Here is a 19,689-nt window from a genome sequence, read left to right as displayed (position 1 = left end):
TGGGTTTTTTCTCTGTAATTAGGAACAGGATTTTTTTTTTTTTTTTTTACACTAAAACCCAATTTAAACAAAAGGTCATTTTCTAAAAATACATTCCTTTTAAGTAAATAACATGTATTACCGATCCACTGAATAGTTGGCAAATGTAAGATCAGTGGGCGACTATCTGCTGGGACTCCTAGGCCTTAGACCTGATACACACCAGCATGGGAAAAATCATTCGTTCTATATCCATCAAAGCAGTATCTAAGGCTGGTTTCACATTAGCGTTTTTTTGCGCATGCGTACCTATGTTTAACATGGTGTGCGCGTGGTCTTGCGTTTGCACGCGTTCGGCTGCGTTATCATGCGCATGCGGTTTTTTCAGGTGTGCGTCTAGACATGCCAGATGCAACCTGTTGCCTTTTTGGGTCCGTCCAACGGCGTAAAAAAACGCATGCGTTCGCATGCGCATGGAAAGCGTAAAAAAACGCATTACAGTCTATGGGAACGCAGGAGTGCGCATGGACATGCGTTTGCATGCATTTTAAGAGTAAGCATGGCTAGAAACTGGTTAAAACGCATGCGCATAAAACCGCAAACGCATGCAAAAACGCATGATGCGTTTTTGCATGCGTTTCTATTGCGCACGATGCGCTGCGCAAAACGCTAATGTGAAATTAGCCTAACAGGTGCAAACCATGCAGCCGCAGGGACAAAGACATATTATCCGAGCACGCCCAGGATACTCGGATAACAACCGCATATCAATACACGCATGTAAGCTACCACAGTGACTTGCATTAGTCCATGTGCTGTCCGTATGCCATCAGTTTTGCATACAAAGCACAAACATTTAATTTATTTATTATTCTTTGCTTATACAGTGCCATCACATGCCACAACGCTTTACAGACATCATCACTGCTGTCCCCATAGGGGCTCAATCTAAATTCCCTATCAGTAGTGTTCAAAATAGCAGTCCATTATAACCAACCAGATTAATCACGGTTTTTGGTATAAATTATATCATCACGTCAGACAATTTACCATTTGGTGCAGTAGATTCTAAGAAAACCACCAGACTCCGCATTCATGATCTGCAGGTTTTTAAGTCTGTGTATTAGATTAATTAATTGAAAAGGGGGGTTAAAAATAATAGCAGTGTGGAGGTCAATCAGTGAGGTCAATCATTATGTGAAGAAACAGATGTGAATCAGGTGGCCATTATTTGAGGGTGAAGTTGTACATGCATTTCTCCTTGAAAGCCTAAGAAATATGGGTTGATAGAGACATTGTTCAGAAGAATAGCGCAATTTGATTATACGTTTTACCCTCTCCAATCAACTTTCAAAGAAGTGCAGCTTTTCAGCTAAAACAATCTCCAATTCTTTAAAATGGAAAAACAAACCAGAGAGACGTGGAAGAAAACGGAAGACTACCATTTGAATGGCTGGAAGAATAGCCAGAATGGCAAAGGCTCAGCCAATGATCAGCTCCAGGATGATCAAAGACAGTCCCAACTCACCGGTGAGTACTGTGACAGTTAGGCCGGAGTCACACTAGCAAGAAATACGGATGAGTGCTATGCGCAAAAACAACACATTGCACTCGGACCAATGTTAATCTATGGGGCAGATCCCATCAGCCGATTTTTTTCTCGGCTGTATTATACGGGCTGAGAAAATTGCAGCATGCTGCGATTGTCAGCGTATTACTGATTACCGCTGACGTCACTGAGGCTACGCGGAGTCCCCAGCTGACCGGAGGTGAACTGACAGCGTGGGAAAAAGTTCAGAAACTTTCTCACGCTTACTAAATCATCCCCGGTCAGCTGGGGCACCTGCGCAGACATGATTTCATTCATTCTGCACTGGTTTATAGTGGGGCTGGTAGCATTGGCACCGGTCCCTGTTGTAAACTAGTTAACCCCTTGTGATGCATTGCAGTGGGGGACCTGACTGAAAGGCAGAGAGGTATGGATATTGTTGTTTTTTTATTTTTTGTCTTTTTACAGGACAACAAGGGATTCTGTTGGATTAGCAGAATAATAAATTTGGTCAAAAACTATGATTAATTAAAATAATTTCTAATTAATGTGTGTGCGCCTTTTTTAACCCTTTACTACTATAAGATTAATAATGGATAGGCGTCTTATTGACACCTCTCCATTATTAACTCGGCTTAATGTCACCTTTCAATAGCAAGGTGACATTAACCCATTACTAACCCATGAGCCAACGCTAAAGGAAATGGGAATAGAGAGGCCAAGTGCCAGAAAAGACGCATCTTATAGATGTGCCTTTTCTGGGGTGGCTGGGGGCAAAAACAATGGTCCCTCTCTAGGCTATTAATATCTGCCCTCGCTCACTGGCTTTCCCTCTCTGGCAGAGAAATTACCGCGGGAGCCCACGCAATTTTTTTCAACGAACTTACCCATTAAATTAACACCTACATGTCCAAAATTTTACACACATACCCTAATATAATTATTAGTCAAAGACATAAAAAACTAAATGAAATGGTTTTCTGCATGTAAACCATGTGTCATTTCATGTCGGGTTTTGTAATGATTTTACAGAAACCGGCAATGGATTTAGCGGCTATTATGCTATGTAGAACTCTAGGAAATATAAATCTATCTACACACACACACACGTGTCTCAATGACACACATACATATATCATATATTATTATTATTAATATATATTCTTTTGTTTGTGTTTTAACCTGTCATTGGGATCCATTATATGTCCATTTTGCAAGCCGGCGAGAAAGTCTCGGCATACGGATGCTTACATGCGCAAAATACGCATCCTAGCCTTGCCAACGGATGACATACGGATCACTGTTCAGGGAACATTTCTGCCTATTAAGACGGTAAAATATGGACCGTATTTTTATACGTTGTGTCTGACTCCGGCCTTAGAAGACGCCTGTGTGAAGCTAATCTAATTAGCAAGAAGTCCCCAAAATGTTACACTGCTAAAAAAAAAAAAAACGAAAAACGACATGTACTGAAGTGGACACAATTTGCCAAAGAACACATCAACTGGCCTAAAGGGAAATGGAGGAACATTTTGTGGACTGATGAAAGTAAAATTGTTCTTTTTGGGTCCAAGGGCCACAGCTCGTCAGATGACCCCCAAACTCTGCATACAAGCCACAGTACACTCTGAAGACAGTGGAGCATGGTGGTGCAAGCATCATGATATGGGCATGTTTCTCTTACTATGGTGCCGGACCTATTTACCGCCTACCAGGGATCATGGACCAGTTTGCATATATTAAAATACTTGAAGAGCTCATGTTGCCTTAAGCTGAAGAGGTTATGCCCTTGTAATGGGCGTTTCAGCAAGACAATGACCCTAAACGCACCAGTGATCAAGCAATATCTTAACTCCAGTCCAACAAAATTGAAATTACGGAGTGGCCAATCCAATCCCCTGACCTTAACCCCTTCACCCCGAAGCCTGTTTTCACCTTCCTGACCAGGCCAATTTTTACAATTCTGACCACTGTTACTTTATGAGGTCATAACTCTGAAACGCTTCAATGGATCCCGGTGATTCTGACATTGTTTTCTCATGACATATTGTACTTCACTTTAGTGGTAAAATTTTTTCGATATGACTCGTGTTTATTTGTGAAAGAACAAATGTGGCGAAAAATTTCACAATTTTCAAACTTTTAGTTTCTATGCCCTTAAATTAGAGAGTCATATCACACAAAGTAGTTAATAAATAACATTTCCAACATGTCTGCTTTACATCAGCACAATTTTGGAAACAATTTTTTTATTAGGAAGTTATAAGGGTTAAAAGTTGACCAGCGATTTCTCATTTTTACAACAAACTTTGCAAAACCTTTTTTTTCTAGGGACCACCTCACACTTGGTGACTTTGAGGGGCCTATATGACAGAAAATGGCTAAAAGTGACACCATTCTAAAAACTGCACCCCTGAAGGTGTTCAAAACCACATTCAAGAAGTTTATTAAACCTTCAGGTGCTTCACAGGAATTTTTGGAATGTGGAAGGAAAAAAATAAACAAACATTTACTTTTCTTTCACAAAAATGTTTATTTAGACTTAACGTTGCGAAAGTAAAAAAAAAAAAAAATAATTACAGGAGAAAATTGACCATACATTTTGTTGTGCGGTTTCTCCTGAGCATGCCGATACCCCATATGTGGGGGAAATCTACTGTTTGGGCACACAGCACAGCTCGGAAGGGAAGGAGCGCTATTTGACTTTTTGAATGTAAAACATGCTGGAAAAATTAGCGGATGCCATGTCGTGTTTGGAGAGCCCCTGATGTGCCTAAACAGTGGAAAGCTCCCAATTCTAACTCCAACCCACCTCTAACCCTAATCCCAACCCTAACGGGAAAATGGAAATAAATATTTTTTTTTCTTTTATTATTTTTCCCTAACTAAGGGGGTGATAAGGGGGGGGGGGGTTGATTTACTAGCTGTCACATGCTAAAAGAAGCTTTATATTGCAAAAAAATAGGTTTTGCATCACCACACTTTGAGAGCTATAATTTCTCCATATTTTGGCCCACAATGTCATGTGAGGTCTTGTATTTTGCGGGACGAGTTGATGTTTTTATTGGTACCATTTTCGGGCACATGACATTTTTTGATCGCTTTTATTATGATTTTTGGGAGGCAGAATGAACAAAAATCGGCATTTTTTTTTTTATTTTTTTTTGGGGGGGGGGGGTTTATACCGTTCCGTGTGTGGTGAAATTGATAAAGCAGTTTTATTCTTTGGGTCACTACGATTACAGCGATACCTCACTTATATCATTTTTTTATGCTTTGGCATTTTTACACAATAAAATCTATTTTATAGAAAAAATTATTTTTGCATCGCTTTATTCTGACAGCTGTAACGGTTTTATTTTTTCGCTGATGACGTTGTATGGGGGCTTGTTTTTTGTGGGACAAGATGAAGTTTTCAATGGTGCCATGTTTATTTATATCAGTCTTTTTGATCGCGTGTTATTCCACTTTTTGTTTGGCGGTATGATTATAAAACATTGGTTTTTGCCTCGTTTATGGTGTTCACTGAAGGGATTAACCAGTGGGACAGTATTATAGAGCGCGTCGTTACGGACGTGGTGATACCAAACATGTGTAGATTTATCTTTTCTTTTACATAAATATTTATTTGGAAAATTTATTTATTTATGGAATTTTTAAAAAAATATATTTTTACACTTTTTTTACATTGTCCCAGGGTGGGACATTACTATATATAGTCAGATCGCTGATCTGACACTTTGCATAGCACTGTGTCAGATCAGTGATCTGACAGGCAATGCAGGAGGCTTCTCAGGGCCTCCTCTTAGCAGGCACTTGAGAAGCCACCTCATGCCAGGACCCGGAAGGACCCCACGGCCATCTTGGAGCCACGGGGTCCATGGAAACTACCGGAACAACGCGATCTCATTGCGTTGTTCCTGTGGAAGCACACAGGGAGCCCCCTCCCTGCGCAATGCTTCTCTGATGCTGCTGTCACTACTGATAGCCGCAGCAGAGGGGTTAAACGCCTGCGCCGATCGCGGGCATTGCTGCGGGCTATCAGCTGTCACATACAGCCGACACTAGCACGTGATCGCTGCGGCGCTCACCGTGAGCCGCATCGTTCAGGTACTGCTGTTTGAGGGAACTCAGTTCCCGAAGAGCAGTACTAGTACGGCGAATGTCGGGAAGGGGTTAATCCGATAGAACACCTGTGGGGTGACATCAAAACTGCGGTTTCTGAGACAAAGTCAACAAATGACTATGCAAGATAGATGTAAAGCAGCTCTAAAAAACTGTGGATATACACCTAAATATTAGGTTAGTGATTCACAGGAATGCTAAATCCACAAAAAGTACATAATGTGAGTTTTAAAGACAAATGCAGACATCGCTATTGTTTAGAGCAGCCCAAAGTTCATTTTTTGTTATTTTCTTTAAAGTAGGTAAAAATTATATCCATTTCTCTTCATGTTTTGAATTAGAAATCAGTGTGCAATGTTCCCAATGCTGGAAATAAAAACTAGTATAAAGATTTTGTGATTAACTCATGTTTTTAACACTACTGTATGTCTTTTCCTCAGTATGTGGGAGGAAACCGGAGTACCTGGAGGAAATCCACACAAGCACGGGGAGAACATGCAAACTCCTTGCAGATGTTGTCCTTGGTGAGATTTGAACCCAGGACTCCAGCGCTACAAGGCTGCTGTGCTAACCACTGAGCCACCGAGGTGCCGTTAGCCTGTTCCATTCAAGCAGCCCAATAGTGTGGTGGTGGAGTTATACTGAAACGCTTGCACCCTATACAACTCCATTGGAGACATGGAAACAGCTGGGTGGAACATTATTAAGGCTAAAGTATGTATTCGGTGTTACATTATGGTGGTATTCTATGTCACGTAGCTGCAGTAACGACTGTATACACAGAGGTAAGGAATGATAAGCAGAGCACCGTACAACTTAGTATAGCACCTGAGAAGGAAAGTGCATTAGGGTCACTTACACAAGAACAGACCATGTCGGCTCCACTTACACCATCATCTGGCTCGGTGCACTATATCAGACCAATGTAAAGTGGCTGCAGTCATTACTAAATTAAAGCTTCTGCTCTGTATTTTATTCTCTGCAGATGGCCGTCTCTGAAATAGGATTTGTACATTCCATTACACTAGGAAAAATGAAACCAGTCTTTGCATGCTGGGTCCTTCAACGCTCAGTTTAATGCTGTAGAACAAAATGAAATCTCCATTTCAGGGACCTCTGGTGAAAACTAATTTGAGGTGCATTAAAACAGCCATCTGCCAACAGTATCACTGTCACCAGTGTAAGGTTTAAAAAAGTAAAAAAAAATAAATTAGAACATACTGTAAGTAAAGTAAGCAACATAGTGGCCACGGTCTTAAGCCATTCAGAGGCAGAGTGTCAGCTATTCTCAGTTTTAAGGTTTAACCCTATAATGCACATCTTTACTTAAAGGGGATATCAGGGACTGAGATCTAATACAGTCATAAAACAGTTCAGGAACAGAATTTTGATGGCGAATTTTATTGATTCCATTTTGAATCTTTTATTTTTGACATATCCATTCAGTTTCTGTAAATTTATTATTGTCCGATATGTGCCATCTGGTTTGGACACTAGAAATAGCGGGGAGTAAAACCCTTTGCCCACCTCCTGAGGGACTGCTTTTTCTACCAGATTTAGGAACTCGCATTCTAAAGCTTTTTGTTCTCGTGTAGAGGATCTTAGAGGAGTTACCACGTATTTTTGAGGAGGGAGAGAGAAAGCCTGTCCGCAAACCCGACTCGATTAGATTTAAGATCCAGGGGCTGTTCCGAGATTTTTCCCCAGGCCCGGAAGGAAAAGGGTTAATCTTCCCCCACCCTGGGAAAACTGTCACTTTGAGGACTTTTTGTCCCGGGAAGAATTGCCTTCCCGAAGAGGAATCCTCTCTCTTTCTCCCCTCATCCCATCTGTTCTCTTGAGGTTTTTTTTTTTTTTTTTTTTTTTTTTTTTTTTTTTAACAAAAATTTTTTTTGCTCCAAAAGGACCATTTAAACGCCACAGGCCCCAGGTTCGGGAATCCCTTTTTCTTAACCCCCACGTTCTGGAGGAGATCATTCAGTGTCTCCCCGAATAAAAATTTTCCCTTACATGAAATAGAGCATAATTTGAGTTTAGTTTGTAAGTCCCCTGGCCAGCATTTAAGCCATAGTGCTCTCAGGGCTGCGTTTGAGAGGGCTGCCGATTTAGACGTTAAGCGGACCGAGTAAGCCAATGAGACCTCCAAAAACGCTGCTGCTCTTCTCATCACTGGGATGGATTCTAAGATCTTATCTCTAGGTGCGCCCTCCCTCAGCTGTTTCTCGAGTTGATCCACCCATATCATTAGGGATCTGGAGGTACATGTTGCCACTTTGGCCAGCCTAAGGTTTCCCCCTGCTGATTCCCAGGCCCCCTTGAGGAAGGTGTCAGCTTAAGTGTACCCATGTCCTCAAAGGGAAGGGCAAGCTTTTTAGAGGCCCTGGCTACAGCCACGTCAAGATGTGGACACCTCCTCCTCAAAAGGACATTTCCTTTTAAGGGAAGGGACCGGAGAGTTCTTCCTGTCTGGCTTCTCCCATTCTTTTTTGATTAGGGCCTGTACATTTTCATTTAGCAGAAATACCCTGCGTATCTTTTGGCCCAGTTCCCCCAAACATTATGTCCTGAACTGACCTATCAGGAGGAGGGTCCAACACCCCCATGGTAGATCTCACTGCTTTCACTAGTGTGTCCATCTCGTCTAGGGGAAAACAATGACGTCCCCCCCCCCCCCCCCGTTTCCTCGTTCGAGGATGAGGAGGAGTCCGATATATCAGAGTTAATATTTCCGGAGGTAGAGGGATCCGATTGGGAACCTACTAAGGTGACCTTCTTTTTTACTTTATCCCCCTGTTTTAGAGACTTAAAGGCACTCTGGACCTCTGATCTAATTACAGCTCTAATATCAGAGGCAAAATCCGAGGTTTCCTCACAGAGTACTTCTTGTATACAAGATTCACAGAGCTTCTTATCCCAGGATTCTGGTAAGGCTCTGTCACAAGTGGGGCATTCCCTGTTCTTCCTTTTCCCTAATAAGGGAAAAGAAGCCCATTACAATGGTGAACTTTCTTGAAGGTCCTTCACCAGATGGATGCGGTCACAGGTACCGGTCCGGGAGGCAGAATCGGATCCTGTATTAGGATGATCCAGGGATGGTGACTTGCTCCTTGCAGCTGATCTGCTGCGCTGCATGGAGTGGCTACTAGACCGGGTACCTCGCTTGTCCCGAACCTCCTGTCGGTGGTGATGCTGCTGCTGCTGCCTAAGCTGCTGCTCCTGCTGCTAGTCGCTATCCTCCATTTTGCAAGGGACAGCTTCCAGCCGGGAGCATTCTCTTATGCCCGTTTTTAAATTTCCCGGCGTGTGACGTCACTTCCTCCCATCCTGCACCGCGTTTACCCGGGAAGTGCGCACCGCGAATGCGTCGACTCGGGGACCCAGAAGGAGTCTTCAATTTTCAGGACAGCGGCCATTTTGGTCCACCGTGATGTACTCAGGCACCGCTATCATCTGTCCGGAGCCCCGCCAGCCTCCTTTCCGGAGCTCACCTTGCAGACCCATTGGTCCCAGCGGTGGCGGCTTCGGGAACCGCACCAGCCGTGACAGGGGCCTCCCCGCTGCCAGTACCCGAACAGGCCGGCCCCGGATCTTCTCTTCATCCACTCAGGTACCGCAACCTGTAGGACACCCGTCAGGTACAGGATACCAACTGGTGCGGATGAGAAGAAGAACTGCCCTTTTAACTGTAGGTTTCCTATCCCTGAAGGGCAGATCCTCGCTCTCTGTGGTGCTGTCATGGGGGAAAGAGAAACGAGGCAACCACCTGTCTGTTGTACTTGGTGCCGTTATTGACCGCTCCTGCCAGAGATATAGCTATTCCCTCTCAACAGAGCAGCAGTTTCTCTTCCTGCCGACAGGGCAGGACTACTTGTGTCATGCTGATTGACAGCCTGATCTCTAGTGCCTAATTGGGGGAGGCCAGCTGTCAATTAGCAGGACACTAGTAATTCCGCCCTGTCAACAGGAAGACTGCTGCTCTAGTGACAGGGAGTGGCAGAATCTCTGGCAGGAACGGTAAATGACTGACACCGGGTACAACAAGCAGGTGGTTGCCTCTGTTGGCTATTACATGCCTTTTTTTTTTATAACACCAAATATCCAATTTAAAGGGGACACTTTATGTGACTGTAGACTTTCTGCACGCTGTGAGGATTCTCCGCTGTCGGGAACATGACCGCACGTATGCAATTTGAAGTCACGTGCATGGCTTCGCTCAAATCAAGCGTATTGCGAGATCAGACATGTCTCGTCAGCACACGACTGCATGTATGCAAATCATTCTTGCGGTCATGCGTCCTCCTGCTACGGGCGACTGAGAATGCTCACAATGCGTTTGGCGCAGGTCACCGCACCGTCAAAAGGACGCATACGGCGGCAAAAGCATACCTGTGCACCCAATGCTAAAGATAGGGTACGCAGGTACCCTAGGTCATAGGCCCCATAGGTACCCTAGGCCCGCCCATAGGCGGAGCTGACTGGGGGAGGAGCGGCAGGGGGCGAAGCTTCACGGTGAGCGTCTGCTGCGCCTCCAAACGCTAATCTGAAACTAGGCTTATTCTTAAATTCATAATGCCGTCTCAGTTTTCTGTACCTACATTAATCATGTGTTCCAATACAACCCATTTTTAAGTCTGTAGAGATTTGCTTCCATCAGCTCTCTAATAGTGACCTTATTTACCCTCTGTTGCAACTGGATCCATCGTCCAGGAACTCTAACGCTGTCACATACTCAGATGCACCTAATGACCCTATCCAACAAAATATCTGAGAGCAGGGTTGTAGCTCAGTGATACCCATGCTGAAGATACTAGCTGCTTGCATCCAATGACCCTATCTAATTAATGAAAAACAGATGCACCCATGACCCTGTCACATAAAACATCCCCAAGAAACTTACTGCATCCAAATAGCCTTGACAGCCATTTTGTACCACAGCTCAGAAATTCTATGCTCAACTATATGATGCATGCAGGAAAGCGTGTGATCATGTTCTGAAGATCGCTATGAGAAAACAATGAAGTGTGGAGTTTGTGAATGAATACCATGAAATTGTGATCTGCAGCAAGTCTACACTAGATTGTACATCTAAAAAAGCCACAATGAATCTGTTTGTTACAAACCCTGCACTAACTGTAGTGAAAAAAAAAAAAATTATACCTGTTTGTCATGTATTGGAAGGGATCCAGCCGATATAACCAACAAAGTGACACTGGGAGATAAAAAAGAAATACTATGAAAGTTAATACGCTGTAAAGAGACAAAATTGTAATTAGAAAGGAAGATGTAGAGAAAACAATACAACATTCTTCACAACAGAATTTAGACAGTATGAGCAGCATGTAAAAGCTGGTAATACCGTGCCCTAAGCGAAAAATGATACCTGGGCTGCCAGGAATGCATGCATCGGTGACAAGATGTATTATATCAGATAAAGTTCACAATTAGCATCAAACAGCAACGGAGAAGGAAAGAACTTTAACAGTAGACACATTTCTAGATATCCTTACAGAGGCTGCCCGTACTTGGGGCACTTTGTGACTGCAGCGTGCTGCGAGGATTCTCCGATGCAAGCAGCGGACAATCAAGTGACTGCAAGTATGCGATTTGCATACTGTTGGCCACAGTCTGACTAGACGCCACACATGACTAGTCGGCACATGACCACATGTATGCAAATAGTACACTTGCGGCCACGCGCCTGCCGCCACTATTGGAGAATCTTGACAGCACATACTGTGTGCGCTGTGAGGATTCACAAGTCTACAGGCACAGAGTGACTGCAGACCTGCAAGCTAAGGCCGGACAACCCCTTTAACTAGTTGAAAAACCCACCTCCCTGTCCAGGGACACTTTGGGGTTTTAACGTACATATTCTTTTAATGGCTCCATAATTTGTTTTCTCGCTCAGATATTAAAATATTTTTTTTTCCTAATTTTTTTGAATAATGGGGCTTTTTGGGCTATTTTTTATATTTCTGAGGGGCATTTTAACACATCAACAAATGTTTTTTGCCGATTTCATTTGGAGCTAGTATATCAGACAAAGCTACAGAAGAATTTCAGCCTCCCAGCTTATAAGCAGAGCTGTATGGGTTTCCAAGGATCTAGCAGCTCACGCTTCCTTGCCTGCATCCAGTAATCACATATTCACTGGGTTTGGAGATGAAAGCAGGGTTAGTGCTTCCTAATCTGTATAGGGGTTGGACAGAGGTCTGCACTGTTTCCCTTCTGAAACAGCGTTGCTCTTGTGCAGCTCTGTACTGAGTCTGAATTGAAATATCAGACAGACCATAAGAACTGCCAAACCTTACACTAGTAAAAAAATAAATAAATAAATAAAAAAATTGCTCATTTCAAATCTACATTGTGAAGTTGGGTACCTTTACAAACTAGCTCTTATACACAAGTTCACACTGCCTAACCCATGGCAGTACACTGGATCCATTTACAAAATGGCAAACCTTGAGACACCCCGATGCTTCCCTCTGCATTTTGATAATGGAGATGACAAATTCAGAGCTACAGGCTTGCCTTATTCTTTTCTATTAATAGTAACAAAACCGAAAAAAGAACCTCTGCACACAAGAGCGAGTCCAAGGTCATCGAGATCAATTCAGATTTTGCGCATTTGTTGGTAATTTTCTACAGTTCTTGAAAGATGGTCAAAAGTACTTTTCAGCCTCTTCGCTGCAAATTATTTCCTTAGAGTGGCAACGCTTTATTCACCAACAGGAAACCCAAGTGTCAGAGGAGAATTTTCTTGGACGAAAGAATCTAAATGATAGTAGTATTGTAGCCATGTGTATACAAGACAGACGTTATCAGCATCTGCTGTTAGTAACAACCCCATATTTCACATTTAGCAGCTTTTGAAAAGGGAACATTTATTGGAGTAAACGTAATTACGGTAGTCTTGTTTTTCTTCTAAACCTTGCGCAAATTATTGCTCCATCCTCCGCTTTTTTTGTTCTGCAAGCAATTTTGTGTTTTTCCAAGACAAATGGCTATGGTCCAAGGAACACATGCCTTTTTATAACAGCGGTTTATTTCACTACCACAAAAGAGGCAGTAACACTTAAATTATGTTCTGTAAAAAAATCCCAGAAAGTAGACTTACAGTTTTAATATAAGGGGTCATCTGTTTCTTAAACCGAACACGAGGTCAGATAGACTGGCTATTGTTTCATGTTCAGTGCTAAAGTGAATGCGATTACTTCATGAAATCTGCATAGAATAAGTATGAATTTACACACTGCTTATTTGGTGTGAATTTTTCATGTAGATTTCTTAAAACGGGAACCTATCTGCACAATTTCACACCCCAAATTATTTATATGTGCATGTAGCATTTTCAAAGACAAGTTCATTAATACCTTTACATGACCAGTCCATTCTGCCGTTAATGAGAAATCAGGTATTGAACTGATATGCAGATGAGACTGTAGCAGTACAAGAGATCTTAAGCCTCTGTCATTCCAGCTCTATTCCCTGCTCAGTGGGGCTTTATCTTGCTTGACAAGTTCTTGGACAGAAATCGCACAGCACAGAGGCTTGTCAGTCAAGCAGGAGGAGGCAGTATTGGGCAGGCAATAGAACTGGAGTGATCAAGTCTTCAAGTCTATAGCCTCATTAGCATATTAATTCTGAAGCCTCTGTCACTCCGGCTCCGTTCCTCCTGCTTGTGTGACAGCCTCTATACTGTGTGACTTCAGGTACGGTGCTGTCAGTCAAGCAGGAGGGAGGAGTCACTTCTGGCAGAAAATAGAGCAGAAGTGACAGAGGCTTCAAATCTTCAGCCTCATTTTCATATCAATTCAGACATTGATTTCTCAGTAACAGAGGAACAGACTGGCCATGTAAGAGGTATTTCTGGACTACTAGTTAAAAAAGCTACAGATGCATACCGGGGGGGGGGGGGGGGGGGGGATTTTGTGGAGATCCCCTTTAACTGAAATCTGCAGTTACTCCACCTAAAATCCACACATTTTCCACACTCATTCATGCATTTTTTTTCTGTTGTGAAATCACACCAATAAAATTAAACAAAATTATCCAGGCCAGCAGTTTAATCTGCAGATCTAGGGTCCACCCTGACATGAAGAAGCAAAATCCACATTAACCAGGTGCATTTGATCAACAAAAATTGACATGCTGCAGATAAAAAAAAAAAAAAAAAAAAGAGAAACATGTGGATGACATCAAGTTAAAACTCATCCACTTTGATGGTACATTAAGCTGCAGAAAAGATTTTACATTCGGATAATCAACATGCAATATCAGCACCAAATACATGATGCGTGAACCTAGCTTAACCCCTTCACAACATATAATTACGCCATATGTCGTGTTTCTGCCTTTGATGTGGGATCCATCGCTGAGACCGCATCTTTCCCTGCACATGACATGATTTAATCAGCTGTTATGTGCCTTTAACAGCAGCAAGTGGATTGGAGCTCCAGCTATGGCTGTTAACCAGTCAATTTCTGACAGCAGGATTTAACACGTGACAGCCAGCAGCACATCACAAATCACCCCCATCAATGTCCCTGTGACATGATCAAGAGCGTCGAAAGGTTGTCATGAAAGCCAGCTGTCTGCTGATGGACCCCCATGTCTGTCATTATGATACTACTGTGAACGTCGGTTCGTGGCCTGCGTTCAGAGGAGATTGTGATATCTGCTATACATAGCACAGGTGATCAGACAGGCAGCTTCAAGTCCCCCAGAGGGACTATTAAAAGATTTCTGGCTCTCACAGACCTGCAACTTCTTCTTTAAGAGGCTCCTTTGTCCTCCACTCATTACTTGTAGTAATGGCATCTGTTTGAACTTGTTATCAGTATAAGAGACACCTGTCCACAACCTCCAATAGTCACACTCCAAACAACGTGAAGACAAAAGGATCTGTCGTAGGACACCAGAAACAAAATTGTAGCCCTGCACCAGGCTGGGAAGACTGAATCTGCAATAGGTAAGCAGCTTGGTGTGATGAAATCAACCGTGGGAGCAATAATAAGAAAATGGAAGACATACAAGACCACTGATAATCTCCCTCGATCTAGGGCTCCATGCAAGATCTCACCCCATGGGGTCAAAATGATCACAAGAACGGCGAGCAAAAATCCCTGAACCACATGGGGGGACCTAGTGAATGACCTGCATAGAGCTGGGCCCACCATAACAAAGGCTACCATCAGTAACACACTACGCCACCAGGGACTCAGATCCTGCACTGCCAGACGTGTCCCCCTGCTTAAGCTAGTACATGACCGGGTCTGTCTGAAGTTTGCTAGAGAGCATTTGGATTATCTAGAAGAGTACTGGGAGAATGGTCATATGGTCTGATCAAACCAAAGTAGAACTGTTTGGGAGAAACAAAACTTGTGTTTGGAGGAGACAGAATGCCAAGTTGCATCCAAAGAACACCATACCTACTGTGAAGCATGGTGGTGGCAACATCATGATTTGGGGCAGTTTCTCTGCAAAAGGATCAGGACGACTGATCCAAGTACATGAAAGAATGAATGGGGCTATGTATCATGAAACTTTGAGTACAAACCTCCTCCCATCAGCAAAGGCATTGAAAATGAAACATGGATGGGTGTTTTAGCATGATAATGATCCCAAGAACACCGCCAGGGCAACGAAGGAGTGGCTTCGTAAGAAGCATATGAAGGTCCTGGAGTGGCCTAGCCAGTCTCCAGATCTCAACCCTGTAGAAAACCTTTGGAGGGATTTGAAAGTCCGTGTTGCCCAGCGACAGGCCCAAAACATCACTGCTCTAGAGGAGATCTGCATGGAGGAATGGGCCAACATACCACCAACAGTGTGTGCCAACCTTGTGAAGACTTACAGAAAACGTTTGACCTCGGTCATTGTTAATAAAGGATATATAACAAAATATTTAGATTAACTTTTGTTAATGACCAAATACTTATTTTCCACCATAATTTGCAAAATAAATCTTACCAAATCAGACAAGGTGATTTTCTGGGTTTGTTTTTTCATTTTGACCCTCATAGTTGTGGTCTGCCTGAGGTCAATTACAGGCCTCATCTTTTTAAGTGGGAGAACTTGTTTAATTGGTGGCTGACTAAATACTTTTTACCCCCACTGTATTTGGACATTTCTGAACTTGGTGATATCAATCTATCAAAATATAAAAGGAAAAAAAAAAAAAAAATTTAACTGAAGGAAAAAAAATAAATAAAATAAAATAAAAAAAAAAAAAAAAAAAAAAAGGAGAATAGTTTTTTTTGTTTTACTGGCACATTTTGGTGCACCTTACATATAATGCATCGGCAACACAAAGAAGCTGCCTGAAAACATTAAGAGCCTGTGTGATTAATATGTGATGCTTCCTGCAGAATTTCAGTCAGGTGGCCATATGGCAGATTATCAACCCAATACTTTTAGAGATGTTACTGTATGTGCCTAATAATATATTTAGCCTGTTCATCAAGATGTGAAAACTTGTACATATCTAGACAAACTGGGTACAAGGCATTTTGTTTACTATATGCATCACATGACATGCCTATAAAAGCAGAAGTATGGTAGATTTTAGACAGAACCTTGGATTTGCAAAACCCCTGTCCTGTAATCCATGCTTCCTCTACACATTCAAACAATCATAGTAACAGTTAAGTGTTTGGAAACTGACCTACCTGCACAATCGCATGTAAGAACTTTGCTGCAATTAAAAAAAAGTAAAGAGCATTAGGCCCTATTTACATAGCTGGACGTTCTTAAGAAAGTCAATTTATGTAACCAAAAATGGAAGGTTTAGAGCACCATCGCATAGTGACAGAGGTCGCTCTAGTGGTTACTTTTACTTCTCATCCGGTAAGCATGTTTGAACATATTTCTATGATATACAGTACAAGTCAAAAGTTTGGACACCTATTTATTCAAAGGATTTCCTTGTTGTTATTGGAACGTACACATTGTAGATTTAATATGAAGACCGCAAAACCATGAAGCAACCCATATGGAAACAAGGAGTAATAAGCAAGTGTGAAACCAACCAGAATGTTTGTTAAACCTTAGATTTCTCAAAGTACCTCCTTTCACTCTGAAACATCCCTTTGGCGTGCTCTCAAGCAGCTTCATCAAGTAGTCAAATGGAACGGTTTCCCTACCGTTTTGAAGGAGTTCCCAGAGGTGCTGAGCAATGGCGGATCTTAATAGGGGCGGATGGGGCGGTCGCCCCGGGCCCAAGGTTTTTTGGGGGCCCAGGGGCAGGGGCGGGCTGGGCCGGGTGGCAGAGAGGCAAATGCCCCCCGGACCGCTCCCCCAGCACCTGTACAGGGCCGGCCGTGCCCTGTGCTGTGACGCCGCCGGCAGCAGACAGCCGCCCGCGTCACATCCTATGAGGGGCCGGGAGCTGTGCACGGCCGTCACCTTGACGGCTGCTCAGCTCCGGCTGTACTTCCGGGTCAGATGTCGGGCGTGCGCGATGACGTCATCTTGCACGCGCCAACATGTCCCGGAGGATGCTGAAAGCAGAGGCGCTGCTGGGGAGCGAGCCGGCTGTGAGGTAAGTATGGGGAACTTTTTTTTATTTTTTTTTATTTATAAAATGAATTAAATGGGGGAGGGGGTGACTGGGGCCTGTATACGATGAAGGGGGGGTGACTGGGGGCTGTATATGATGAAGGGGGGTGACTGGGGCCTGTATATGATGAAGGGGGGGTGACTGGGGCCTGTATATGATGAAGGGGGGGTGACTGGGGCCTGTATATGATGAAGGGGGGGTGACTGGGGCCTGTATATGATGAAGGGGGGGTGACTGGGGCCTGTATATGATGAAGGGGGGGTGACTGGGGCCTGTATATGATGAAGGGGGGGTGACTGGGGCCTGTATATGATGAAGGGGGGGTGGCTGGGGCCTGTATATGATGAAGGGGGGGTGACTGGGGCCTGTATATGATGAAGGGGGGGTGACTGGGGCCTGTATATGATGAAGGGGGGGTGACTGGGGCCTGTATATGATGAAGGGGGGGTGACTGGGGCCTGTATATGATGAAGGGGGGGTGACTGGGGCCTGTATATGATGAAGGGGGGGTGACTGGGGCCTGTATATGATGAAGGGGGGGTGACTGGGGCCTGTATATGATGAAGGGGGGGGGTGACTGGGGCCTGTATATGATGAAGGGGGGGGGTGACTGGGGCCTGTATATGATGAAGGGGGGGGGTGACTGGGGCCTGTATATGATGAAGGGGGGGGTGACTGGGGCCTGTATATGATGAAGGGGGGGGTGACTGGGGCCTGTATATGATGAAGGGGGGGGGTGACTGGGGCCTGTATATGATGAAGGGGGGGGTGACTGGGGCCTGTATATGATGAAGGGGGGGTGACTGGGGCCTGTATATGATGAAGGGGGGGTGACTGGGGGCTGTATATGATGAAGGGGGGTGACTGGGGGCTGTATATGATGAAGGGGGGGTGACTGGGGGCTGTATATGATGAAGGGGGTGACTGGGGCCTGTATATGATGAAGGGGGGGGGTGACTGGGGCCTGTATATGATGAAGGGGCGGTGAGTGGGGCTGCACATGATGAAGTGGGGGATAAGTGGGGCTGCACATGATGAAGTGGGGGATAAGGGGGACTGCACATGATGAATTAAGGGGTAAGTGGGACTGCACATGATGAATTAAGGGGTAAGTGGGACTGCACATGATGAATTAAGGGGTAAGTGGGACTGCACATGATGAATTAAGGGGTAAGTGGGACTGCACATGATGAATTAAGGGGTAAGTGGGACTGCACATGATGAATTAAGGGGTAAGTGGGACTGCACATGATGAATTGGGGGTAAGGGGAACTGCACATGATGAATTAAGGGGTAAGTGGGACTGAACATGATGAATTGGGGGTAAGAGGGACTGCACATGATGAATTGGGGGTAAGGGGGACTGCACATGATGAATTGGGGGTAAGGGGGACTGCACATGATGAATTGGGGGTAAGGGGGACTGCACATGATGAATTGGGGGTAAGGGGGACTGCACATGATGTGGGGGTAAAATTAACTGCACATGATGATGGGGGAGTGGGGCTGCACATGAAGTTGGGGGGGAAGGGGACTGCACATGATAAAATGGAAGGGGGGATAAGGGGCTGCAAATGATGAAGCGGCACTGCAGATGAAGTGAGTGGGTGATAGGGGACTGCAATGGATGAAGTAAGGGGACTTCAAATTAAAGTGGGGACATTAAAGTGGATCCCCTATGGCCAGGATCACGTTGGGCGATTTTGTGCGTATTGGCCGTAGGACTACAGCTTATGTGCAACGTCTTTTTAGGCCATGTCCACACGTGGTGGAATGGTGGCGGGTTTTCCGTATGGACCCGCAGCAAACCAAGTGCTGCGGTCCGTACGGCTGTCAATTCCCGCACGGGGACCGCAGCGCTCAGGTGGGAAGGGGGGTACAGGGGCCCAGGTTTTATGAACAGCCCCGGGCCCATAGTCCACTTAATCCGCCACTGGTGCTGAGTATTTGCTAATTGCTTTGCCTTCCCTCTGCAATCAAAGTCATCCCAAAGCATCTCAATTAGGTTGAAGTTGAGCGATTTTGATAGAAATTACTTCAATTTGCACTTCTTTGCAGCAATTTGACCATAAACCCCTAATTCAGAGTGTCTCCTTTGGAAAGTTGATATTGAGATGTGCCCAATACTTGATGTCTGTTATTTATGAGGGATGCTATTTAACCCCTTTATCCCCAAGGGTGGTTTGCACGTTCATGACCGAGCCAATTTTTACAATTCTGACCACTGTCTCTTTATGAGGTAGTAACTCTGAAACGCTTCCATGGATCCCACTGATTCTGACATTGTTTTCTCATGACATATTGAACTACAAGTTAGTGGTAAAATTTAATTGCTATAACTTGCGTTTATTTGTGAAAAAAACGGAAATCTGGCGAAAATTTTGAAAATTTCGCAATTTTCCAACTTTGAATTTTTATGCCCTTAAATCACAGATATGGCACACAAAAAACTTAAGTAACATTTCCCACATGTTTACTT

General features: G+C 44.0%; 1 protein-coding gene across 8 annotated transcripts in view; it reads right to left on the bottom strand.

Annotated features, from left to right (window-relative positions):
- TMEM241 (transmembrane protein 241) overlaps window positions 1–19,689 on the bottom strand; it is a 177,373-nt gene that overhangs the window by 113,253 nt on the left and 44,431 nt on the right. For 6 of the 8 annotated variants that reach the window (XR_012221269.1, XR_012221268.1, XM_073550836.1 and 3 more), the window contains 2 exons: window positions 16,321–16,346; window positions 10,811–10,883 (listed from right to left, as the gene is read on the bottom strand). The exons of 1 other annotated variant lie outside the window; for it this stretch is intronic. Coding sequence is in view for 5 of the 7 variants with exons in the window: in XM_073550836.1 (XP_073406937.1) it covers window positions 10,811–10,883; window positions 16,321–16,346 (99 nt within the window). In the remaining 2 variants the exon portion in view is untranslated. The remainder of the gene's footprint in view (window positions 1–10,810; window positions 10,884–16,320; window positions 16,347–19,689) is intronic. One more of the 8 variants, XM_073550837.1, reaches the window with a different exon arrangement.

Source organism: Dendrobates tinctorius, unplaced genomic scaffold (genome assembly GCF_039654945.1).
Source record: "Dendrobates tinctorius isolate UK_male_01 unplaced genomic scaffold, ASM3965494v1 ptg000171l, whole genome shotgun sequence".
Lineage (NCBI taxonomy): Eukaryota > Metazoa > Chordata > Amphibia > Anura > Dendrobatidae > Dendrobates > Dendrobates tinctorius.
The sequence above is the reverse complement of the archived record's forward strand: the minus strand, read 5'-3'. Positions and strand labels throughout refer to the sequence as shown.